This window comes from Pteropus alecto, unplaced genomic scaffold (genome assembly GCF_000325575.1).
Source record: "Pteropus alecto unplaced genomic scaffold, ASM32557v1 scaffold152, whole genome shotgun sequence".
Lineage (NCBI taxonomy): Eukaryota > Metazoa > Chordata > Mammalia > Chiroptera > Pteropodidae > Pteropus > Pteropus alecto.
In genome coordinates, this window is record NW_006432227.1 from 8,723,674 (window position 1) to 8,751,479 (window position 27,806).

Sequence of the window (27,806 nt, forward strand, 5' to 3'; positions counted from 1 at the left end):
ATTTTATAAAATTTATTAGATGTATACACGATCAAAAAGATCAAGATATCCAGCCCCCCAAAAGTCTACGTCATTCTCCTTGGGAATCCTTTCCATCTGCTCCCCTCCTCCATCCCCAGGCAACCATTTATTTGCTTGCTGTTACTATAGATACGCTGCATTTTCTAGAGTTCATTATAAATGGCATCATGGAGTATATACTCTATTTGGTCTGGCTTCTTTTAATTAGAATAATTATTTTGAAATTTATGCATGTTGTAACATGTACTTTTTTGTTCATTTTTGCTGAGTACTATTTCACTGTGTGTATGTACTACAGTGTGGGATCCATCCACCTGTTTTTGGAGAGACACAAGCTGTTTCATGTTTTGGGCTATAACAAATAAATTACTTTGAACATCTGCGGACAACTCTTTATATGGACACATACTTTCCTTTCTCTTCAAAAAACACCCAAGTGTCAAGGCTGGATCATATGGCAGTTGTAGGTTTATCTTTCTAAGAAATGAGCATCTGTGCCATTTTACATTCCCACAAGCTGCGTATATGAGTTCCAGTGTTCTTTCACATTCTTGCCAGCATTTGATATCATCAGTCTTCAAAATCGTTATAAAAATTTGTGGTGGCATCTCATGGTGATCTTAATCAAATTTCCCTAATGACTAATAATCTTATCCATTTTTACTTGTGTTTATATTTCACCTTATCTGGTGAGTTGTTTGGTTCAGTATTTTACCCACTTATGTATTAGATTGTTTCCTTATTAATGATTTAGTTTCTCACGTATTCTGGAGACAAATTTTTCATGACATGTATAACGTGTCCTTCATTTCACGCAGCATAGAACTTCTCATTTCATTCTCTTAACAGTATCATCCAGAGCATATTTAAACATTTTTAATTTGGATCATGGATCATGCTTTTAGTGTTATATTACAAAAGAATTAAAAATTACATCACCCAGGGTCACAAAAGATTTTTTAAGTTTTTTCTCAGTTTTACAGTTTTGGTTTGGGTTTCACCATTAATACTATGGTCCACTTTGAACTCATTTGTTGATATCTGTGAGTTAGAATGGACCTTAATCTTTTCTGAATTGCCTTTGCACATTTGTTGAAAATCAATTGGTCATATATGTATGGGTCAATTTAGGGACACACTGTTGTTTTTCATTAATATAGTTGTCTATCTTTATGTAATACCACACTGTCATGATTATTATAACTTCTAATTAGTTTGAAGTCATCCAATTTTTTTTTTCCAAAAAAAAATCAAATATTGTTTTGGCTGTTCTTGTATTTTATTATTATTTTTTTTTTTGCATTATCATTTGAAATTTACAATCGGCTTGTCAATTTGTAAGAAAAAAGCCTACTGGGAATTTGAATGGGATTACGTTAAAAATCTGGATCAATTTTGGAGAATAGATACCATAAAAATAGAGTCCTCTAACTAATATGTATAGTTATTTCTCCCTACAATTAGGTTTTCTTTATTTTTTCTTAACCATGTACAGATTCTTCATATCTTTTCAATACTTGTTCCTAATTATATAATTGTTTGATGCTATTTTAAATAATATATTTTGATTTCAGTTTCTTTGTTGGTCACTAGTATATAAAGATAAAATTATTATTTTTTCTATTTTTGTCTCTTATCCTTACATTTAGCTCAACTGATATATAAGTTCTAATAGCATTTTTTTGGTAAATTTAATAGGATTATTTACAGTTATAATCCCTTATTTTTTTTATTTTTTATGCCTACAGCACTTGGTTTTCTTAGGTGGTCTCTAATCCAAATACTAACCAGTCCCAACCCTGCTTAGCTTCGGAGATCAGATGGGATTGGGCTTGTTCAGGGTAGCATGGCAATAGACTTTTTTATTTATCTTTTTGTCTTATTTTCTTGGCTAAAACATCCAGTAAAATGTTAAATGCAAGTGGTGATAGCACACATTTTGCGTGTTCCTGGTCTTAGGGGGTAAATATATTATTTTTCACATTTAATCATGAAGTTAGATGTAAGTTTTCATAGATAGCTGTTATCAGGTTGAATATGTTTCCTTCTATTTTTAGTTTGTTCATAGTTTTTTTTTTTTATCAGAAATGGATGTTGATTTTTGGAAAATGCTTTAAACATGTCTATTGAAATATTTATATATTTTTTAGTTGTTAGTTTTTTTAATACAGTGGATTACATTTGATTTTCTAATGTTAAATTTACATTACATTCCTGCGATACTCTGACTTGGCCATGATGTTTTAGATTTTTAATATATTGCTGTTTCATTTAAAATTTAATATTTAAAATTTAATATTTATCTAATATATTTTTTAGAATTTATCTATGTTTATGTGTGATATTTACCTGTACTTCTTTAGTAGTATATTTGTCTTATTTTGGTATGAAGATAGTGAATAAATTACAGAATGAATTGGAAAATATATTCGTCCATCCTCTTCAATTTTCTGGAAACGCTTGAGTAAAAATTGGTATTATTTTATTTTATATTTGATGTTTGATTGAGTTTACCAGTTAAGCGTAAAGATGTTTTTGTTTGAGTTTTTGGTGGAGGCGGGCACGAAGAAGTTTTAACTGAAAATTCAATTTTTTAATAGGTATAGGGCTATTTGTATTATCTATTTTTTAGTGATGTTTGGTAATGTTTATCTTCAAGGAATTTATTTCATTTGAGTTGTTGAATTTATTGAAATAAAGTTGTTCATATCATTTCCTTTTTCTGTTTCTACAATTTGTGGAATTTAAATGATGTTCTCTATCTCCTCCCTAATAGCAAGTTATATTTCTAAATGATCTTTATAAAGAGCTCAGTTGTTTTGTAAAAACTACAAATATAAACCTACTTTGCTTCTTTACTTCAGAAAACTAGAAGAAACTAGAAATTAGTCTAAACCTACTTTACTTCTTTACTTTAGAAAACTAGAAGAAACTAAAGATAATAATTTAGAGTTATATTTATTTGGTGATTCTCCATCTATTTCTTCTTTAACCATTGAGAAATATCTTTCATCTCAATACTATTTCATTCTAATTCACCCATAATAATGACAATAATTTAAACCTTAATGTTTCTTTTAACATAATGCCTGATTATTCATCCTATATATTTTAGATGCTCTGGATAAGCACATAGAGGTCCAAGTTGAGACATGTGACACTTACATTGTTCATCTCAGATTATTTAGACACCATCTGTCCCAGCATAATGGTACATTTGAGCTCTATTCATAATGAGTAACCTACCAAAATTCCATTGCTTTCTAACTGTGAACTTATATCATCTTTAATAAACATTGTGTAGAAAGATAGGAAAAACAACACAGGTATCCATATTAACCTGTTTTTGCTTTATATTTGCATTTTCTTCTTCAAAACTTGTATCAAACATGTCAATAATTAAGTGTTATGTTATATAACATTTTATTAATATAATCTACTTTTGAAACACTTTTTTTTTTTGTTACTGACCATTATAATAAGTAATTTACCGGCATTTTACGACTCTTTATTTCTGACTATCTTAATTGTTATTATTCATGCTTTTCAAGACATAGAAATTATAGGATATTTACATTGTTCAATACTATAAAGATATCATATTCCAAAACACCCACACATACAGTCATATTTTAATACGGTATCACTGAATCAAGAAAAAAAATAACAGCTTGTTGTTACATAAGATAAAAGTCAATGGGCTTACTTTATGTGACTATAACCCAACTATTCTATATCTACTTGATTTCTAAAATAGCCCACCGACAATGTAACACTGTTTGTTACTCCATTTTTTCCCCTCATTTTTAATTTGACTATAGTATTGTCATGGGTTCCTTAATGAATTTTTCCCCTCTCTCCCTCCTTTCTCTCTCCCTCTCTCTATCTATTCCTCTTTTTCTTCATTGTTTTTCTTCTTTTCTCTTCAGTATCGAGTACCTATGAACAGATCATTTAAATACATAAGAAATAGATAGTTTCCCATGCTTTGCATGTCTCTCAATTCCTACTCTAGTCAATAAGTCCTCCTCCTCTGCATAAATGGTAAGTGTCCTAAAATCTGATACATAATGCTGGCCATTTAGTGATTTCCAGAAATAAGGATGCATTTGGGAGATAGAAAACTCACTTTTCCTCCCACTTTGATACAACTCATTATACCATTACCTTTCAGTTCACTTTTATTTCCTCTATTATGTCAAATCTACTGTTTAATTCATCCACTAAAAATTTTATTCATGTAATATTTTTCTTTTCCAGATGGTAATTTTTTTAAATGTCTTCTGTTTCTTGACGATTTCTTATCATTCAAGCATCTTTGTAATGGTATCCTTTTTTTCTCTAATTATTTTGTATGCAGTATAATTTTTCTGTAGTATGCACATCTGCAGTTTTTGATCATTAAAAATCAGTTGTTTCTCAGCTTTGATTCTCACTTGTGATGGTCTGCCTTTTCATGTGCTTCATATCTTTTGTTGTGAGGACATGCTTAGTTTTTATGGGTAGTATTCCTGTGGGCCCTGCTTGGTGAAACTTTATTCTGTAGAGTGTGTGCATCTGTTTCAGCTGGTAATTGGGGCTTGCCTCACTCTCCCTGAATGCTTCAACTTAACACTCTCCCTATAATTTTAGCAAAGAACTAGTGTAGTAACCATTCCAAGCATCCTCATCTTCACAGTCTAGTTTGTCACGGGAATCCACATGTTAGTCCATTATGGTTTATTGTCCCTTCTGGCTACTGACTTCTCCCATTCACTGTTGCTCCAGCCCTGCCTTCTAGCATCCTCCTCCTTGCCTCTGGGCACCCCTTTGACACTCAGATAGTCCCATCCAGACTCCAAGAATTCTGAGCCCTAGCTGCTAGGGTCTGAAATTCAGACATTTTTCCATGTTTTAGCTTCTTATCACTTCTCCACCATCTGAAACTCATGTTGTCTTGAAAGAATTCTTGAAGACAAGCATTATCTTCAAGTGATTAATACCCTGGATCTTGTTGTGTAGAGAAAGGTTTCTAAATATCTCACCAGAAAGTTCTTTATTTGTTTTTCTCTTTCTCTTTTTTTAATATGTGTGTATACATGTGGACATTTGTCTGCTGTTCTCTTAAATGTTGATTTAATGTTTGACTGTTGCAGATGATGTGAAATGTATCTACAATTTTGTACATTTAAACTTTTCAGTAACTGTGTTTGTATATCTGCAATGTGTCATTTGACTAAAATATGAGTCCAGGTGCTGAAGTTAAACTTAGAGGGGTTTAAGTCCAACTTCTTTTAATAGCTTGGTAGCCATGGGCAAATTAACTAATAACGAGATTCAATATGTTCATTTAAAAATATGGGGACAATAGTAATATCTACCACATAGAATTACTATAAACTATATGTCAATTTTTAGCAGGATATATGATACATGCTAAAATATATCATATAAAATGTATCATATATGTTACAAAAACTATATAATTTTTCTTATGCTGCTATAACAAGTTATCATACATTTTATGGCTTAACTAGCACAAATTTATTTACTTACAGCTCTAGAATTCACAAGTCCTGAAATCAAGGTGTCGAAATGGCTGCATTCCTTCTGGAGATTCTAGGGGAGGATATTTTTTTTAAGCTTCTAGAAACTGTCTGCTTTTCTTGGTTTATAGCCAGTTCTTCAGTCTTTAAGGAAAGCAGAATAACATCTTCAAATCAAATCTATCAAATCCTCTTTCTCTCTCCCTCCATCCCTCCCCCTTCCTCCCTGTCATCTCTGCTTCTCTAAATCATACCTTTTCTCTGACTCTCCTGCCTGCTTTTTTCTCTTACAAAAGCACTTGTGATTACATTGAGCGCAATGGGATAATCTAGAATGAATTATTTTCCCTTCATTTTTTTCGTATCTGCAATGTTCATTTTTTCATGTTAAATAAAATTGATAGGGCCCTGGATTAAGACATGGACATTTGAGAGGGATATATTAAGTGCAAAATAAATGTAGGGATTTGGGGTAGCAAAAAAGTGACAATTAGGTCCTATCACTCTAGTTTCCTCAAGATCTTGATTAATTATAAGACCCTAATTTTATAAGGGATGAAAGGGACATCTTAAAGAAAGATTATCTAAGCAGATCCTACAAAGGCAATACAGAATGAATAATAATCTGAATATTTCTTTATCTACTAAGGTATATGATGGCATACTTTTCATTTTCAAATCTGAAGTTTCAAGTCCTACAAAGCAATTTGAAATAATTCATTGTTCTTATAGAATATGTACTTGCTCTATTTTTACCAAGCCTAATATAAATGAGAGAAATGTCTGGGTACAAGTAAAACATTCTTTGGCTCATGTTCAAAGCCTTATTAACATTGTACTTGAAATGATAGTTCATTTTGCCTTGCTTCTTTGCCAAAATAGCCAATTCTAAAGAAATGTAGACTTATAGCATTCTTTTTGCATTTCATTTTAGACTGTAAGCTCAACGGCAGGGATACTATATTGATAATTATGTATTTATATAGCACCATTGCAGTATACTTTGATGCTTAAGTAATTTGATATTCATAATTATTAACACTAAGAAAGAGGTACACTTTACATGACATATATTCAACATATAAAAAGTACATACTTTGAAGACATTTGAAAATTCTGTAAACCATCTTCATAAAGATAACAAAAATATTGCAGGCAATCACTTGCACCCCTAATCCTAACAACGTCTAATTTAATTTCTCCAGCTTAGATTTTCTGGTCTATACATTTATACATATGGAACCAAAACATATGTGCTTTTTCTGTGTTTGGCTTTTTTCATTTAGCATACTGTTTTGAGATACCAACTTAGGCATCACTATTCCCCAAATATTCAGTGGCTTAAAGCAACAAATATTTATGATCTCATAATTTCTGTGGTTCAGGAATTCAGACATGTCTTCTGTGGGTGTCTCTGAATCAGAATGTCTCATGAGGCTATGATCAAGTTATCTGTTGGGGCTGTAATCATCTCAAGTCTAAATTTTGCAGAAAATCCATGCTCAGATTCACTCACATGTCTGTTAGCATGTCTCAGGTCCACACTAGAGTCATCAGTTTCCTGCCATGCGAGCTTCTTCATAGAAATTCTCACGCATGGCAACTTGCTTCCCTCAGAACGCCAGGAAAGAAAGAGAGCAACAGAGAGTTATAGGTAACAAGAGCAGGCAAACATGACTAAAGTCAATGTCTTTTAACCTATTTTTGAAAATGATAACCCTGTGCTTTTGTCTAATTAATGTTACTGAGTCCTACCCTAACTCAAGGAAAGGAAGTTACATATGTATGTAAACAGCAAAGGACAGTAATCATTATGGGTAATTCCAATAGCTAGCTACCTATCCTAGTCTTCCTCGGGGTGATTCATATTCCTCCCATCAAATATACTTATCCCCCACCCAGGGTCCTCACAAGCATGATCCCTTTATAGTGTTAGCTCAAACTCCAGAATCTCATCATCCAATTCAAGTCTAGGTGTGGTTGAGGCTCTTTGGGTATAGGTCCTTAGGCATAAACTATAACCTTGAATATAGTCTTTCTTGGTCTTTAATTCTGCAAAATTATGAAGACGTTATTTGCACACCAAACACGCATGGTCAGATAGGCATAAAACATGTATATTCAAAGAGGGTAAAATTGGAGAAACAAAGGAACACTGGTTCCTAAAAATTTTGCAATTCAGTCAGGTAAATCTTACAAGTTCCTTGATTAGGTCACAAGATGTAGGAGTAATTTTCATTTTCACTCCACCCTTTGGACTCTTTCCTTCTGCAGTCTGCATCATCCTTACACTTTTTTACTTTAAAATCAGGATATATTTGCACCTGAGTAGCTTTCTTAGCTTACATCTTGCTATTGGAATTTTGAAGATTCATTAGCCTCCTTTCCTAGAATTTTTGGAGAATTTGTACTGAGTAAATTACATTAAGTTACATTAATTACTGAGTTACATTAGAACCATTGTTGAAATTCACATGCTTTTTTCTATTTTCTTTAAAAATATTTAGAGCTCCTTACGGATGTGATAGCTTGAGGTTTTAATTTGCATTTCCCTAAGGAATTCCATATATCCATATATCTTCTTTTGATATCACTTTTTCATATTCTTATCAGTTATCCATATATCTTCTTTTGAGAAATGTGTATTTAAATTCTTTGTCCATTTTCAGTTAGCCTATTTGTCTTTTATTTTTAAGTGTATTTATAAATTCTTAATACTATACCCTTCTTTGATATATAGTTTGTAAATATTTTCTCCCACTCTGTGAATTTTCTTTTCACTTTCTTGAAAGTATGCTTTGAAACACAAGAGTTTTTAATGTTCATAAAGTTCAACTTATATACTATTTTGGTTGCTTATGCTTCTGGTGTCAATTCAAGAAAGCATTGCCAAGTGTACTGCTACAAAATTTGCTTTTTTTCTAAAATTGTTTTAGAAAATTTGTTTTTTTCTAAGATATTCGTAGTTTTAGTTCTTACACTTAGGACTATTTTTTTTTTTTAATTCACTTTGAATTGATTTTTGTATATGAAGTCAGCTTGGGATGCAATTTATTCTTTTGCATATATATAGCTACCCAGTTGTCTCTTCAAAATTTCTTGGGAAGTTTATTCCTTCCTCCATCAAATGGTCTTCGCATCTATTGCAACTCAATCGACCATAAAAGTATGAGTTTATTTCTGAGCTTTCATGTCTATTTCATTGATTTATGTGTTTATCCTTATCCCAGACCCACATGGAATTGATCACTGTAGCTTAGTAGTAAGTTTCGAAATGTAGAATATCCAGTCTTCCCACTTTGTTCTTTTCCAATATTGTTTTCTGATTCCCGGCTGCTTCTCTCCACTAGAATCAGTGTGGGCTTTACCAGCACTGGGATCTCACTGCTTGTTCTTGATGCCCCATCACTGAGCACCATGAACAACATGTGGTGGGCACTCCCAAACTATATGTTAGATGGATAGGCTCCTAAAAGTGATTGCTGAATCAAACAATGATATATTTTATTGTCAAATGAATTTTCCAAAGGAAAGAGTTAAAATAAACAAAAATGACAGAGTTTTAATGGGGATGAAATCACGACACACTTGAATGGGTTTGGGACAGTAATTTTCTGGAATTTAATAACGTTTAGTATGCTCTGGAGGTTTTTAAAAATGTAACTGCCAGAGCCATCTTTTTTTTTTCAACTAGATTTTGATTGAGAGATAAAAGTAGACATTACTTTTTATAGAGAATAGGTACTTTTGTGCCTTATATATCTCATTCCAAATTTAATCAATTGATCTCTTTTTTGAGGCATCCCAACAATTAATAGTGAAATTATCAACTACTGATTGCCTCCTGCAGTGTCCAAGTATTTGGCACACCTAGTGGGACTCTCAAAAGTAAAGCTGATTGGAATGGAATTATGGCAACTTCAAAATTTAGAGATATTTTACAGTTTTTCATCTTATACCATTAGAAACCAAGGCTGAGATCATCCATACCCTGTTCTCTCAATTACTCTGTACAGATATGAAAGTGTGACAGTAAGAAGGCTAATGGGGTGGGGGAAATGATGTGTTTGAAATACGCTGTTGGAGGAGAGCTGTGCAGATACCCTGAAACACAGGAAGATGAACAAGTGGACCCTAGAGTGAATTAAGATTGAAACATCATTAGAGGTGAAAAATGATAACACTGAAGCTGTCCTATTTTGGTTGCAACATGAGAATCAGTGTTCTTTATAAAATAACTGGTGCTGGAAAAAATAGAAAGCATCAGGAAAAGAGGAAGCCCAAGTAAGAGATGGATGGACTCCATAGTAGGCATGAGTCTGCTGGGGTTAAGCAGAGTTGTGGCGGACAGGATATTGTGGACATTACTCATTGATAGGATTGCCAAGAGTTAGAACCAACTCAGTGGTATGTAATACAAACACACACACACACACACACACACACACACGTTAATATTCCCAATCTTGGATTCAGGGTATATCATATTCAAACTAGTGCTGCTTCCTGCTCTTTATGCCCTCCTTCTGGTCAATCACAAGTTTTCTTCTCTAAGAATACTTGTAAAGAAGTTAAAAGCTAAAAGCTGAAACCAAACAGAACTATACATATTTGACAAAGACCTCTGATGTTTCTAGCAAAACAACTGTATACCTATTCCCTTACCCTCATCTAGTTTATTAACTTTTTAATTGACTAATGTTAGCTTTATGGTGGAACAAAGTACTTTATTGATACCATTTTTGCCATAACATTTTACATATTAATTGATACAAAGTTAAAACTAATGGTTATGTATTTTTCTTACACAAAGAGACTCATGTGTTAGTGATCAAGAAACTTATTATTTGATTAGTATTTTTTTTCACATCAACCACTTATTAATAGTTCAGTTGAGTTTTGTTTCACAGTTTAAAATATAACACATTCTGGAATGAAGAATACATAATAAGTTCCAATGACATATCTTTCCTATGATCTTCACATTGTATTAATTGTGTTTTATGTGTTGGAGAAAGTGATAATAGTGGGATTAGTATATGATATTTCTGACTTTATATCTGGCTTCTACTGGAATGTTGTAAATATAAGTTTTCTACTCATAGAAACGTAGATAAATTTTGTAGTTCAAAATTCTATAATTTTAAGTCAATGACCTATCATTTTAGCATAGCTTGAAGTCCTAACTAAAAGCAACTTTTTAAATTAATTGTTCTGCCACCATGTTCTTAACCTTTTACAGTTATTCTTCCCCCAGGGATAGAATATTATCTTTGTGAAGAATTCTGTATTAGAGTAAAAGCTATATATGTTTTTTTTGTCCTGACCCTAATGTGTTCTAGGGTGAATAGTTTTCTCGGAGGAACTCATGTGAGTCACGTTGGCTTTCTAAGTGCCATAGGTTACTACTTAACATCAAGAAAGAGTCAATTTATTGAAGTAATGCCAGAGAAATATTCATTTTGCTTTACTTGGGTAACTACATTTTTTTTTCTCTCTTCTTTCATTCTCCTCGCCTTTTCTATTCTCTAAAGTGCAGTTAATTAACCCTGCTCTATTATGTGATCAGACACACAGGGATAATCTATTCTTCTTTTCGAGCAACATCTGTCCTTCAGCATAAAAATATCACTCATTTTGTAAAATCCATGACTCTAAAAGTATATTCCCACCAATGTGAGTTATGATAAGACTCCACTACTGCTCTTTTGGTGGTATTTCTAAACTGTCTGCTAAAGAGTGTTCATTGTATGTGACTAAAATCAATTATCTTCCAAGTATTTTTACATATTTAATGTAAAAATGTCAAAAATATCTCTTAAATAATATACTACCTAAATTTACAATGCAATTTTACTGTTTACTAAATCAATATCTTGTATATAACCAGAGAATTTCTACTTTATATGCTCTACTCTGATTTTTTTTTCAGATTTTACTTGTATTTTTATTATTATCATCATTATTTTATTATTATCATTAAATTCATTGGGGCAACATTGGTTAATACAATTATATGTTTCAAGTGTACAATTCAATAATATGTCATATGTATTTTGCATTGCGTGTTCACCACTCAAAGTCAAATCTCTGTCATCATATTTGACCTCTTTTACTCATACCTACCTCTCCACTTCCCCTTTCCCTCTGGTACCCACTAAACTGTTGTCTGTGTCTATGAGTTTTTGTTTGTCTTGTTCATTTGTTACTTTTAGTTTTATATACCACCTATGAGTGAAATCATATGGTTGACAACATTCAAAGATAACACGTTTCTATTGTGATTATCTGTATTGATGAGCTTTCTTTCTGTTTTAAGATTCTGTCTCTGATATTAGCATTACTCCTCACCAATTCCATTCATTCATGCATTCATTCACTCAGTCATCATTTCCTGCCTTACAAAATCTGATATAAAAGATGTGCTCTTCCAGGATCTTAAAACCCACTTACTAAGGAAAACAAGACAATATAGCCAACGTTTCTCTCAGGCATCTCTGTTGCAGATCATATGTTGCAAAAAAAATTGGATATTTGAGAACAGATACGATATAGAAGAGGTAGTCCTGAGAGTGCATAACTTGTTTGCTTCACAAGTGATTATCGACATAATCATATAAACTACTAATCAATTGACCAAATGCTACTTTGTTGGTTTCCCATTAGTGTTTCATAGAACTAATCCTTTCAAGTTTCAACCAGGCCAGCTGAGAGAGTAAATAATCTATTAATAAAATGATGATCTACATTATTTAAACACTCAAACTGTGTATTATCTAATATAATTCAAATATATTTTATAATATTTTTATATAACACAGTGTTATCCAACAATATAGATACTTCTAAATTCCAATTCACTGATTGTATTGCATGTCTATTTTCAAATCGAATATAACTTCTGAAACATTTAGACTAAGTGATTTATTAATTCTAAAACCTTTTATTATAGAACCAGGTCCAAATCTTAAAATATAAATCAATAAAATTATTGGAATTTTTCTTTTATTTGAATTACTTAACAAAATGTACATAAAGAATAGAGTATATAATCTTTTTAATAGATTCTGTAGATTGACAAGTTTACTATTTATTTTAACCTCTGTTGATGGCCTACATAGATAAGCCCTTTCTTCTTTATAAGAACTTTTAATCCAAAACTAAATAATATCAGGTTAACCTCATTAAAAACATAAAAGAATATGTGACTATGTCCTGAAGATAAGACTTGATTACAACTATTGTTGTCTTTCTGAAATTAGTTGTTAGAAGTCACAATTTTTCCCCCAAAGTGTGTTTAGTTAATTAGATGTATACATATGTATGTATATACACATATATATGTGTGTATGTATAATATAGATTTATAATTTATATATACTATACAATAGCTAATAAAATGATCTACCTCTTATTGACTTAATAAGAAGAGTGTTCTAGAAAAGGTCCTAAAAACATTTGTTGAATGAATTTGTTGCTTTACTTTGCTATGTTTTGGTAATGAATTGATACTTTTTGGGAGAATACAAAACAGGCTGCCTATCAGTATTTTGTAGGTATCCACTTCATAAATCATAAATCTTTTCTTCTAGGTGCTAAAATGATATGTCAACAGACATAAAGAAATAAATACATTTTCATACATTCATGCAACTATCTCCATGCAATCTGTATTCTCTGTTTGTAGTTAATTTTTTAATGAAGTATGAATCTTTGAAAGCTATGTTATTTTATATTTTCCTAATGTATTTTGCTTCCTTTTATAAAAGCTCCCCAAAAGCAGTTTTGAAATGAGTTGTTAAATTTTGCTGAGTGATTTTCATTAAAAGAGTATTCCTATTTATGTCTTATGTGTTTTCAAGAAAGAAGTAAAATTATTTCTGATGTCCTATGATTTATGTTTCAGTTGTTTTTTTCTATAAAAATTGTCCTTTCCTCATATTGTATTGTATTTTTCTGTATTTTATCTTTTTTAAAAAAAGTATTCTAAGAGTTCAGAGATTTTAAAATAAACTTTCAAAATTTTCACTTTACTATGGCAGGGAATCAAAATGCTATATGAACAGGTTATATTTTTTCAGTGTGTCCAAGGTCAGAAGTGAGAAAAAGGTAAGTAGTGTAGGTTAAGTGACCAAAAGGTTTCATAGGAAGAATTACTGTCCAGATCTCTTGGGAGAAAGAATTCTTCAAATATATTGTTGTGATATGAGAAAATACTGCTGTTGTTTCTAGCTAGAAATATAGTAGTGACACTTATGAAAATATTTAACTGAATTTTGACATTGTAATTTATAGTATAATATTAAATATGAACTATACAGTTGAAAAGCATTTACTCATATGTAAATAACAAAAAGGAAATTTAAAATCATCTTAATCTTATTTATCACTCTTATTGAAGAACTCTTCTTTGCTGAAATGTTGCTATTCTAAAATCTGTTCAAAGGATAATCAATCATTTTAATAAATGACAATTTACTAGTGTATCTCAATTAATTAAGAATCAGAGTCTACTTATTGATTAAATCTTTACTACTCTTTAATTTTTTTAATTTTTTATAATCTTTAAGGAAAGGAAATATTCTACCACAGTTTTGTTTTGTTTTTGAATTTTAAGTGTAACGATTAATTAGAAAAAAAATTTAAATTATAAAGTTAATGCCTCTGTGACAAACAGAGGCCTCTTTTGTGGATATTTTAATAATTAATTTGTATTTCAATTTGTCCTACCATACATTTTTTTTTTAATTTTAACATTAAAATAGAATGCCAAACAATTAAATTTTTTTTTAATGCATTTTTACTACAAGTATGAAAACAGTATCCCTACAAGTGATTTACTGGTAATTTATTTTTCCAATTCTATTCCATGTAGTTAGTAAAATATTCTTTTAGTAGAATGACACCAAGGGCTGTTGTTTTTGCTATTAATAAGTATTACTTATTATTTTCTCTTAAATCAATAATTGGATTATTTTACACATCATAATAAAAATATTCATATAAACAGCATGTAGAGAAAAATTTCAGAAAAAATAAATGATTCTAATAAAATACAGGACATTGAAAAGTCATAATCAAACTAAATATTGAATTATACATAGGCAATTTTCAAAGAATACCATGCAAGGCTGAAATATAATTGCATGTGAAATTATTTCATTTCTATTTTATAGCTGCACTCCAATTCTGACAAAGGTGATGGGTCTGTCAAGTATATCCTTACTGGAGAAGGTGCTGGGACTATATTTATCATTGATGATACCACTGGAGACATCCACTCAACGAAAAGCCTAGACAGAGAGCAGAAGACCCACTATGTGCTTCATGCCCAGGCTATTGACAGACGAACAAACAAACCTCTTGAGCCTGAGTCTGAGTTCATCATCAAAGTGCAAGACATCAATGACAATGCTCCGAAGTTCACAGATGGACCATATATTGTCACTGTGCCCGAAATGTCAGATATGGGTAAGGAAAATCATTTTTATACTTTGACTTAATGTATTTTGAGAATCAAAAATCATCTTTTGAAGACAAGATTTTAATTTTTTTGTGTCAATATGGAGAAATTTGAAATAGTCCCCAGAAATTTCAATAATTTTCTATGGCCTAAACTATTAAAGAATATTAGTTCAAACTATTCCAATGTTTATTAAAATTAATTTCTGAACTTATAAGTGTAAGTAATGGTTTCATATCAAAAGAAAACTATTATAAATCAGAAAAGACCTAGAATTCTTGTTTAATCGACATGTGTTTTTGACCACATAAATATTTTATGCATATTGCAAAGAACATACAAACACATTCAAAGTGAAAATTTTCATAGTTAAAGACAGACAGTATAATGTTGGAAATCTATTGCTATGTCTTTTAAACTTGCAGTTTATTACCTAATTATATTAGTATTAATAGTACAAGTAATAGCCACATTAAGCAATTAAAATTTTCACATTCTCCTAAACATTTGCATATTTTATTTACTTTTAAATATACCACAACTTTGCAAAGTATTTTGAATACTACTTTAAAGATATAAAACTGGCATACAATACTTAAGTAACATTCCCAATTCACATATTTAGAAAATGACCATGAAGAAATTGAATCTAGAGTCTTCTGAGTGCAGAGCTTACTTACATTGCATTTAATAAGTTGTAATCTAGGTCTTCAGTCACCCTGATGATCTGGGCCTTTCCTGCCTCTTGCTAATATCTGTGAGCTAGCTCTTTTACTTAGTTTTTATCTCATATGATGAATTTCTAAGTGTAGTTAAGTTCAGCTATCATAATAATTTTTTACTATTTTATGAGTCTTTAAACTTGGATTTAGAGCACATTTTTCGAGTAAAGATTGCATATCTTTAAGTTTCCTGTGTATATATGAGTATGATTTTACATTAAGGTATTTATCATCATTAATCAAATCACTGTATATTGGATATATACATAAAAATATTTTTGGAAAAAATTTTTAGCTTTATTGAGCTGTGACTGACATCTAGCAATCTATAACTTTAAGATGTATAGCATAATGACAATTTATTTCTAAACTTACTGTGATCACCACAGTAAGTTTAGTTAGCATCCTTTATCTTATATACATAGGGTTTTTTAATGGAAAATGGTAGTTTCTTCTTTCCCAATACCAGCCTATTTTAGGTCTCTTGAGCTAGGCAGGTAGCTCCTGAAGCTGTTGGGGAAGCAGATTGGAAAGAGACACTAAGTACTTCTTGAAGAAAATCTCAGGGGAGAAAGCAATTATCAAACTGGCTATCTCTGGACCAGAGTAGAACACAGGGACGCGCCTCAGAGACCTGGGGGAGGCCCAGACTCAGGCTCATTGGTCTCTGAGGAAAAATGAGGGCAAACTGAGAGTCTCAACGCCGTTAACACTGGCAGCTGAGAGTTTGTGTAGAAACTCTAAACAGGCTTCCTCCCAGCACTTGATCAAGGGACTGAGAGCCCATCTGCCGCCCTCCTTCTGTCTGACAAAAGCAAAACAACTCTATGATTCTATCCTTGTGAGAATGATTCTATCCTTGTGAGAATGCCGCTGGTAAGGAGTTCCAGGGGCTGCATAAGATCCCTAAGAAATGCCAGGGAACAACCATAACCATAGGGGACAAAGTGCAAGAGAGAAAAAAACTAGGCAGAGCAGTCACTACCAAGAAAGAGTAGATAATAAGAGAACTAGTGTTTTAAGGACACTACAAAGAGATTTCTGTAACTCAAAGCCACATTTTTTATTTTTTTATAAATAAGTAAACAACAAAAAACTTTATGTATGGATTGAGGAACGGATGGTCACTCATAAGACCAAAATTACTGCTCTGGAACTTGAGAATATACCTAATGGGAAGAAGTAGCTAAGAATCAGAGCAGAAGTACAAAAATATGAAAATTGTGAGGAAAAGATTACACTTAGAGCAGGGTTCCCCAAACCCCGGGGCCTGGTGGCCTGTTAGGAACCAGGCCACAGCAGGTGAGCAGTGGGCAAGAGAGCAAAGCTTCATCTGTATTTACAGCTGCTCCCTGGGGTTAGCATCACCGCCTCAGCTCCACCTCAGATCATCATGCATTAGATTCTCATAGGAGCACTGGTCCCTGGTGCCAAAAAGTTTGGGGACCACTGACTTAGAGTATATGTTCATTAGACTTATCGTGTGATTACCATATGTTCCCAGAGAGCAAAACAGAGCAGATAAAAGTGAGGAACAATATTATTTTCTTGAAGTGAAAGGTATACTAAACTTATAAGTTTAATAGATTTTCTGAGTTCTAGGAAGGGCTAATAGAATAAGAAACCTATGTAAGTTCTGGGAAAGTTCGTAAAAGCTAAAAAATGAAAAAAATATATAAACTTTTAGATTAACAAAAATTCTTACTAAAATATGTATTGGCATTATTATATTTATCACATCAAATATTGACGTTGGTCAACAGTTGAATACCATTTACAGCTTACGTCAAAACATGGTTCATCTGTCAGTTAAATGAAAGAAATATTTGAAGAAGGACACCAAAAGTATATTATTCTCTTATCTAGAAAAAAATATGTTAGAAAATAGTTAAAATTGAAAATAGATGAAATGAATCAGAAAAAAGATCAAAAAGAAAAAGATAAGGACAGGAAAAAGTAATCAGCAATCTACTCTGAAATATATATATGTGAGTGTGTGTGTGAACACAGACTTCAATCTAAATGAGTACATCTGAGGATGCTAAAAGATACTGTACAATCTAAGAACCATGAGGTGTAAAGGAATTACCACAGTGAAGGCTGTAGTATGAGGACTTAGGCACAACTCAAAGGATAGGAATGGGAAATAGCTAGGATTCTTAAATTCTTTTACTGAGATGAGTGTGGTTAATGGAGAAATACTTAATATCTGAAAGTAATAGAGAAAAAGAACACAACAGAGTATGTTTCAAGTCTTTACTTCTTGTGGTTCTAGGTATTAGTCTATTGAAAGAGTATGGCAAGCCATAGGCTGAATATTGGAAATTATATTGGGTGTGTGTGTATGTGTGAACTCATTACTATGGGAAAACAGATACATAAATCACTATATTAGCATCTAAAGCACATGGAATGTGAATGTTATAGAAGGTGATATAAAAGTTAGAGGAGGGAGAAACTCACTTTATATTTGGTGCTGAAGTATAGGCGATATTTGCATTGACTCTGATTTTAGAATTAAAAAAAGCTAGTAATATTGTAGAGTAGTGATCATCAAACAGTGACAGGGAAAACAAATTCAGCCTGCTGTTTGTTTTATAAAAACATTTCACTGGAACACAGTCACACTCATTTATTGATATATTGCCTGTGGTACTTTGGTCACTGTGATGGCAGAGTCGAGTAGTCACAATGAAGACTGATTCGCAAAGCCTAAAATATTTTTTCATGTTGCATTTTACATAAAAGTTTTCCAGCTTCTATTGTCAGAGATTTCAGGGGATGAACCTGGAAGCAGAGTCAATAATTAGAAGACAGTGTTGTAGTCCTGATACATGAGGCACCTGCTGATCTAAGGCAGTTAGTGTTTTGTTGGATATACACATTTACACAAAAATATGGCATTTTTACAAATAACAGGATTATGCCTCTTTCCTTTAGGTAGATACTGTAAGTTATCTAATATTCAGTCTCCCCTTCTGTGATACTGAGAGAACTCAGTTTTGTTCAGGGTGACCCTATACAGAGTTAAATATCTACCTCTCATCACTCCCTTTCATCTGGGAGTGGACACGTGACTTAATTCTAGCAGGTCAGATGTAAGTGGAGAACAATGGCCGAAGCTTCCAGGAAAGATATAGGTTTTCTTTCTGACAAAAAGACATTGCTGGTACACATATTTCACCCACTGCCATCTTCCTTTCTTTCCACCTATAATGCAGATGCATCAGCCACTTCCAACCATAGATAGAAATCTTCTTGCTAAGTGAGATGGAGCAGACCTCATGATTCACCCTGGCCTGCCAATCCCAAACCCTTCTTTAAGAAAGTAAACCTCTTTCTATTTAAGCTCTTTAGTTCAATCTCAGATACATGCATTGAATCTGAATTGGTAATTGGACCAATTCTAGGTTTTAACATGGAACAATAAGCAAACAATTGAACCTCATACTAAATCCAAAGAAATAGTGAGAAAGATTTCAGCATCAAATAAGAAACAGCGATGTCATTTTCTATTAAGTGCCTTGATTTGGGAATACTATGTGAAATCATCACTTTTTTCTCTTTCCAATATGTTGTTATGATGCTAATCGACTTCGCTATGACAGCAATTTTCCTTTCTGCCTGTGGTGTAAGTAACAGCTGATTTCGGATCTCTAAATCCTGCTCGCCACCAACTGTAAAATCAATTGTATCTGTACAAATTCTTATCAGTGGATCAAAGGAGATTGAATAGATTTGACATTATGATAATTTTCCTTTTGTTTAAGAGAGAAGATTTAGAGATGGCCAAGTATCATAAAGAGGAAAGTTATCATAAATCGCCTGAAAGTAAGAGAATAGCTAATTATTTATACCAAAATCTAATCCCTAGGAAGTCCAACAGGGATGTGCTTTTGAAAACAAAACAAAACAAAACTGTATACAGTGTTAATAAAGACGATGGACAGGTTCCACTTAGTTATGTTTACCAAAAGCTGAAAAAACTGTGACATGGATAGTGTGGAAACTGAGGCAAATGGAGTTGTCCAAGAGAGCTTTCTGGAGTGGAAATCAGCTTCACTAACTGAGCTAAGGAGCGGAGTTCAGACGGAGGACCAGGTGTGCTCATGATGTTGGACAATGTGAAAGACAGTATTTTTTCCCATGCTTCAGGACAAAATAAATGGTGAATAAATCCATGATCAAACTCCAAAAATGGAGGTTCTCTTACCTCAACTAACTAACAGTAGCTCTGTAAGAACCAACTACCTCTCCTCTTCCTCACCCATCCACTTGGCAGCCGCAAAGCAGCGGCCACACGTGAGCTCATCTCCATCCACGATGGCCAGGCTGGTGTTCAGACTGGTGATGCCTGCTGGGAGCTATACTGCCTGGAACATGGCATCTAGCCTGATGGCCAGATGCTAAGGGACAAGGCCATGAGAGAAGAGATATGACTCCTTCAATACCTTCTTCAGTGAGACAGGTGCTTGCACACATGTGCCCAGGGCAATGTTTGTAGACCTAGAACCCACAGTCATAAATAAAGTTCGCAATGACACCTACTGCTAGCTCTTCCACCCGGAGCAGCTCATCACAGGCATGGAGGATGCTGCCAGTAACTATGCTCGTATAGTTACTGATCTCCATTGGCAAGGAGATCATTGGCCTTGTCCTGGACCGAATTCGGAAACTGGCTGACCAATGCACGGGTCTTCAAAGCTTCTTGGTTTTTTATGGCTTCGGTGAGGGTACTGGTTCTAGTTTCACTTCCCTGTTGATGGAACGTCTCTCAGCTCATTGTGGCAAGAAATCCAAGCTGGAGTTCTCCATTTATCCCACCCCTCAGGTTTCTACAGCTGTAGTTGACCCCTACAACTCCATCCTCACCAGCCATACCACTCTGGAGCACTCTGATTGTGCCTTCATGGTGGACAATGAAGCTATCTATGACATCTGTCATATAAATCTTGATATTGAGTGCCCAACCTATACTAAACTGAATAGATTGATGGGTCAAATTGTATCCTCCATCACTGCTTTCCTGAGGTTTGATGGATCTCTGAATGTTAATCTGACAGAATTCCAGACCAGCCTGGTGCCCTATGTCCGCATCCACTTCCCTCTGGCCACATGTGCCCCCGTCATCTCTGCTGAGAAAGCCTACATGAACAGCTTTCTGTAGTGGAGATCACCAATGCGTGCTTTGAGCCAGCCAACCAGATGGTAAAATGTGACTCGCCATGATAAATACATGGCTTACTGTCTATTATACCATGGAGTCGTGGTTCCCAAAGCTGTCAAAACTGTCATTGCCACCATCAAGACCAAGCATATCATCCAGTTGTTGGGCTGGTGCCTCACTGGCTTCACAGGTAGGATGAATTACCAGCCTTCCACTGTGGTACCTGGAGGAGATACAGCCACAGTACAGCAAGCTGTGTACATGCTGAGCAATACCACAGCCGTTGCTGAGGGCAAGCTCACCTAGACCACAAGTTTGATCTGTTGTATGCTAAGTGTGCCTTTGTTCACTGGCATGTGGGTGAGAGCAGGGAGGAAGGAGAGTTTTTCTGAGGCCCGTGAGGACATGGCTGCCCTTAAGGATTATAAGGAGGTTGGTGCGATTCTGTTGAAAGAAAGGATGAGGAAGAAGAAGAGGAATACTAAAGTTAAAATGTCACAAAGATGGTGTTTTTATAGGGAAGCTTTTCTGTTTTAAATATTGAAAAGTTGTGATCTAATCAGTTAATCTGTATGTAGAGCTATATACTCTCATATATGATTACTGGCTATGCTTTAAACACGATGTTTTGTTGAAGACCCAACCTGTCCATTTCTGTGATGGGTTTGAATAATAAAGTATTTCTTGTCTTAAATGAAAAAAAAAACCCTCCAAAAATGGAAACTTTCAGTCTGCTAATTAAAAAAAAAAAATGTTATGAAAGACTCTAATGTAAGATATGAATCCAATAACCAATAAAAAATAAAACGTGAATTTAAGCGAATAAACATTTGAAGATACAGATGTCAAATAATACTGCTAAACCTACTAAGATAAAAGATGAACTGAAATATGTGGTAATATCAGACATGGCAGACAGAGTCTAATTTTTATTATGTAAGAGGCACTTTGTTGTTGTTTTTATTGAGGTACCATTGGTTAATAACATTATATAAGTTCAGGTGTACAACATTACAATTCAATATCTGTATACACCGTAGCATACTCGCCACCAAAACTCTAGGTTCCATTTATTACCATATACTTAACCCCTTTATTCTCCCATAACCCCCCTTCCTACCCGGTATCCACCATTCTGTTGTCTGTATCTATGAGTTTGTTCTGTTATGTTTTTTGTTTGTTTCTTTTTTTGTTTTAGATTCTACATAAGAGTGAAATCACATGGTTTTTGTCCTATTCTGTCTGACTTATTTTACTTAGCATAATATCTTCAAGATCCATCTCTGTTATTGCAAATGACAGTATTTCATCTTTTTTATGGCTGAGTAATATTCCATTGTGGGTATAGACACACCACATGTTCTTTATCCATTTATCTACTGATGGACACTTAGGTTGCTTCCATATCTTGGCTCTTATAAAGAATACTACAGTTTACATAGAGGTACCTATATATTTTTTTTGAATTTGTGTTTTTACTTGTAGAGATCTGTTCTATAGGTACACTCATATGGATTTGCATAGATATATGTAAAAGTGTGCCCTTTGCAGTATTGTTCATAATGGTCACAAATTGAAAACACCTAAAGTACAATGATAAGAAAGGTTTCACATAAATGACTCTTTAAACATATACAGAATACCCTATGCAGCCTTAATATTAAATGAATTTTTATGTATATGCAGATGTACAAAGATCTACATTATTTTAGTATGAAAATGTTTTCAGAAATGCATGTGGAATAGTCTTGTTTATTTTAGAAAATAAAGCTGTTTCTTAGAATATGCACGATATCCACAGTAAATATTTAAAGGAAATACAGGTGAAAGTGATTACTTCTAAAAATAGGTAAATATATGGTATGGAAGAATTATACTATTCATTATTAAAAACTATATACATGTTATTTATAAAATTAAAATGAAAAGTAAAATGTAGATTTGTAATAAAATAATAAATGTTAAATAACATTAACAATTTAAATATATACCAGTTTCTAATTCTAATAGAAGCTAACATGTAGGTAAGTGACAACAGAAGAATTTTTCTCAGCATATGGTGCTTTATAAAATCATCGTTTTTATCATATACCCATTAAGTGAGTTTTGATCATGCAGTTATTAAAAAAAATAATCTCCTTATATCTTGCCAATTCTTTCTGGAGAGAGAGGGGGAGATTGAAAGTATATAATATACTAAGAACTGTAATAGTAGCTAGTAATGAAATGTTAAATAAAACGAGGACGCTAAATTTGAGCAGCCTGCAGAAACATAAACAAAATTTCAATATAGTGTTTGATACACAAAATAAAGTGGAACCATTGAGCAGACAGAGTCCAGTTTGCAGATTTGAGAGGTTATCCTCTAGGAATTTTATATACATATGGAGTTTGTCAGCTGGCCAAGAAAAAAAAAAGAGCATTTTACATAGAGAATACAATGATGAAAAATACTCCTCTCTTCCCTATGAGTTGATAGTCTACTTGTGTGTTGTGTATGTGTGTATGGGTGTGTATGTGTGTTTATGTGTGTGTGAAGAAGGAATAAATAGGATCATCATGCAAATGATAAATTCCTTTTATAGCTTAGCAAAATATACTATGAGAACACAGAGAAGATAGCACCAGAGAATTCCTGGGTTTGCAAGTTTTTATCAGATTATTGCTTCTTCTGTATCTGTAGTGCTAAGTAATGGTCATGGAGACCTCCAAGTAATTGCTGCGTGCTATATTGCCAGTGAGAAAAGCATAATGTGGTTTCATATTTCTTGTCAGTGGCTAATAATAAGCAGGCAAAGTCTATGGGAATCTGGATGGTTTAATAAAAAACAAACAAACAAACAAAATAAACCGAAGTAGTTTTTGATGCATGTTTTAATATAGTTTTTCTTTATCTCTTTGATTTACATCATGTAATTTCAGCTGTTCTCTAGGAGAGGCATTATCCCCATTGGGCAGGGTTTTTCGACCTTGCCACAATTGACATTTAGGACTGGATAACTGTTGTGGAGGGCTGTCCTGTGCATTGTAAGATGTTTAGCAGCCTTCCTGGTCTCTATCCACTAAATGCCAGTAGCATCCTTCCCACTACTGCCATATTGTGATGTCTTTAGACATTGCCAGATGCTCTCTGGGAAGCAGATTTGCTCTCAGTTGAGAACCACCACCCTAGTGGACATGTAAGATAAAAGAATGAAAACATTCAAATAGAAACGTGAATTGGAGAATATGGTATTGGTTAAATTTACAGTCTATTCCAAGGAGAACCCCATAGTGTTAGAATACTCATGTTAGATATTTTATGAACAAAAACTATTTTATCTGCCCAGATAAACAGTTTTTATGTTTAAATATTAATTGCCATGTTCAAATGCACAATGTTATGAAAACAGCACCATATAAATGTTTGAATAAAGTTATCTGTTCTCACTGAAAGGAGAGTAACAGCATGGCTATTTGAAAGTCATTATGGCTCTCATGTTTTAAATTTTAAATCTACGATTTTTATAGCATTGATTTATAAAAGGACCATTTGAAATAGGATGGGCTGTCATTTTATTATTTTCCTTTATTACTTATCTAAAAATGTGATCAAAGACAATAATGTGAATGCATATGGACAGAATGACATTATATTATGGAGGGTCAATGTAACCTGAATAGGTCCACAAAAAGACTTGTATGCATTTATCAATGCATAATTTACATTTTTCTGTGGTATGCAGTGCATAATCATTCCAGCCTTGATGACCCTACCACCTTTGCTAGAAGTAGTTCTTTAATTTCATTTTATATAATTTTATTAAATATCTAAGTCTCAGAATTGAGATTTAAGAATATGAAAAGTTAATGATATTAATTGGCATGACACAAAGAGGAAAATAACCATGAGATAAAATTATACCTGTTCTTGGAGTCAACGTTCAGGTGCATGTGTGGCATTTTAGAAAGGAAGATAGAATGAATAAAATTGTATTTGTAGATGAGTATTGCTATTCTCAGATGAAAAGGGCATTATTTATGTCTTAAGATGTTTAGCAATATTACGACACATCCTTATAATAAAAATCTGATAAAAGTTTGTTTTAAATCATATTGATAAATCTCTTTTTTTAAACTATAAAAGTAATTTTGTCTCTTCTATTTGTATATATATATATATATATACCCAATTTTCTGCAGTTATCGTCTTGCTTCCACCTATAATCAGGACTTTTTAGTACGAGTTTAAATTTGATTTTATTGCAGTCACTTTAAATGTAAACGAAAAATGCTTTTTATCTAACAATTGTTTAAAAGAAAACCATACCAGATTACAATCTGATTTGCCTAAAAATAAATGTCGCATCTGTTTTTCGCAAAAACATATTTATAAGAGAATGTGTAAATCTCTACCTCTTTTCTTGTGCATATTAATAAAATATACAATTAAGTATTATCTAAAAGCATTTAAAATTATAGCAGATTATAGATATAATGTTTTTTAATTTATTGGAAATAGAACAAAATAATTAATTGTATGAAAATTATGAATATATAATTTATACTTTAACTTCAGTGGAGTACTGAAACTTAGTTTGGCATATACAGAAAAGATAAGAAGTTTTACTGTATGACCCTTAGATTCTGCAAGGTTCCTCGTCTTTGGAGATGTAGTAAACCATCCCTACTCATTTTCATGTCTTCTTTGTTCTCTCTGATCTCAAACCCTCAGGCCCTTTTCCATTTGAAGCTGTGTTCTTTGTTGCACAGCAACAAGGAGAGATGCCAGCTGTGCTTCCTTTATTGCACTGCTTGTAGGGAGACTGATTTAGTTCTGCTCAAACATCTTGGGAGCTTTACCCTGGATATCTTCCACGAGCCTCCTTGTCATTTTAAAATCATTACTCTGGGGCATAATCTTCAAAATGAGATCATTTCAATAAAGTGAGGCTGATGCTTCAATTGTACATGGTAAATAGAATGCATATAAGGTGTCACATATGACAACTGATAAATCGTTATTTAGACAAACATGTATGGTTTATACTTTTTTCTTCTCGTTTTTCATCATAACTTTTTGTCTGGGTCAGTTGGCTATTGTTTTGTAAGCAAACAACCCATAATTTAGTGGCTCAAAATATCCTTCATTTTACAACACATTATTAGAAAGAAAAATTAAGAAAATCTCATTTACAATGCCACCAAAAACTATAACATACTTAAGAATAAATTTAACCAAGGAGGTAAAAGATCTGTGTACTGAAAACTATAATACATTGATGTAAGAAATTGAAGAAAATACACATAAATGGAAATAAAAAATTATGCTCATGGATAAGAAGAATCAGTGCTGGTGAAATGCCCATAATATCCAAAGCAATGTACAGATTCAATGTAGTCTCCATAAAAATTCCAATGGCATTGTCTAATGAAATAGAAAAACTGATATTAATATCTGTATGGTTCCACCAAAGACCCCGAAATCTTGAGAAAGAAGAACAAAGATGGAGGCATCACACTTTCTCATTTCAAATATTAAAAGCTATATTAATCAAAGCAGTATGGAATCAGCATAAAAACAAACACAGAGATCAATGGAATATAATAGAAGGCCCAAAAGTAACCCATGCACATATGGTTAGTTAATTGTTGACGAAGGAGCCAATAATATATAGTGGGGAAAGAATAGCCTTTTCAATAAATAGTGTTGGTAAAACTGGACAGCATCATACAGAAGAATGAAACTGGACCCTATTTTATACCATACACAAAGATCAAGTCAAAATGGAGTGAAGACTGGAATGTAAGACCTGATACTGTAAAATTCCTAGAAGAAAAAATCAGGGGTAAACTCTGGCATCAGTCTTGGCAATGACATTTTAGATTTAACACCAAAATTAAAAGCAACAGAAGCAAAAATAAATGAGTGGGGCTACATTAAACTGAAAGATTCTGCACAGCAAAAGAAACCATTAATAAAATGAAAAGGCAACCTATGAGTGGGAGAAACTATTTTTATGTTTTCCTAGTGTGGAATTTCAAGAGTATAAGAGCAGAGTTTTTAAAGAGGAAGCTCAGATTCTACTACTTTATTTTTGTTCTCTTCTATTATTGTAAACACATCACTTGAAACAGCGTTCTGTAAATATTTATTGAATAATTAATTGTTGACCCTTTCCTCCAACTTTTTAATTAAATTTATTGAGTGAAATAGGTTAATAAAATCATATAGGTTTCAAGTGTACAATTCAATAAGTCATATGTATATTGCATTGTATGTTCACCACCCAAAGTCAAATCTCCTTTTGTCACCATGTATTTGACCCCCTTTACCCTTATCTACCTCCCCCCACCTACTTCCCTTCCCTCTGGTAACCACTATACTGTTGTCTGCATCCATGAGTCTCTGTTTGTCATGTCCGTTTGTTGCTTTCAGTTTTATATCCCACATACAAGTGAAATCATATGGTTCTCAACTTTTTCCGACTTATTTTGCTTAGCATGATAATCTCAAGATCCATCTATGATGATGCAAATGGCAGTACTTCATCTTTCTTTATCTCTGAGTAATATTGTGTTTATGTACTACATCTTCTTTATCCAATCGTCTATCAAAAGATACTTTGGTTGTTTCCATGTCTTGGTCACTGTGAATAATGCTGCAGTGAACATCAAGATGTACATATCTTTACAGATACAATTTTTCAAAATTCGGTGGTAGATATCCAGAAAAGGGATTGCTGGGTCATATGGTAATTCTATCCTTAATTTTTTGAGGAGCCACCATACTGTTTTCTACAGTAGCAATACCAATTTACATTCCCACAAGCAGTGTATGAGGGTTCCTTTTTCTCCACAACCTCTCCAACACTTGTTATTAATTGCCCTGTAGATGATAGCCATTCTAACAGGTGTGAGGTGGTATC

At 33.0% G+C, this 27,806-nt stretch overlaps 1 protein-coding gene and 1 pseudogene across 4 annotated transcripts in view; both read left to right on the forward strand.

Moving 5' to 3' along the window:
• Positions 1 to 27,806, forward strand: part of CDH18 (cadherin 18) — a 252,364-nt gene that overhangs the window by 43,625 nt on the left and 180,933 nt on the right. For all 4 annotated transcript variants that reach the window (XM_006907120.1, XM_025043539.1, XM_025043540.1 and 1 more), the window contains exon 2: positions 14,723 to 15,017. In XM_006907120.1, the coding sequence (XP_006907182.1) occupies positions 14,723 to 15,017 (295 nt within the window). The remainder of the gene's footprint in view (positions 1 to 14,722; positions 15,018 to 27,806) is intronic.
• LOC107195336 lies at positions 19,725 to 21,383 on the forward strand (annotated as a pseudogene).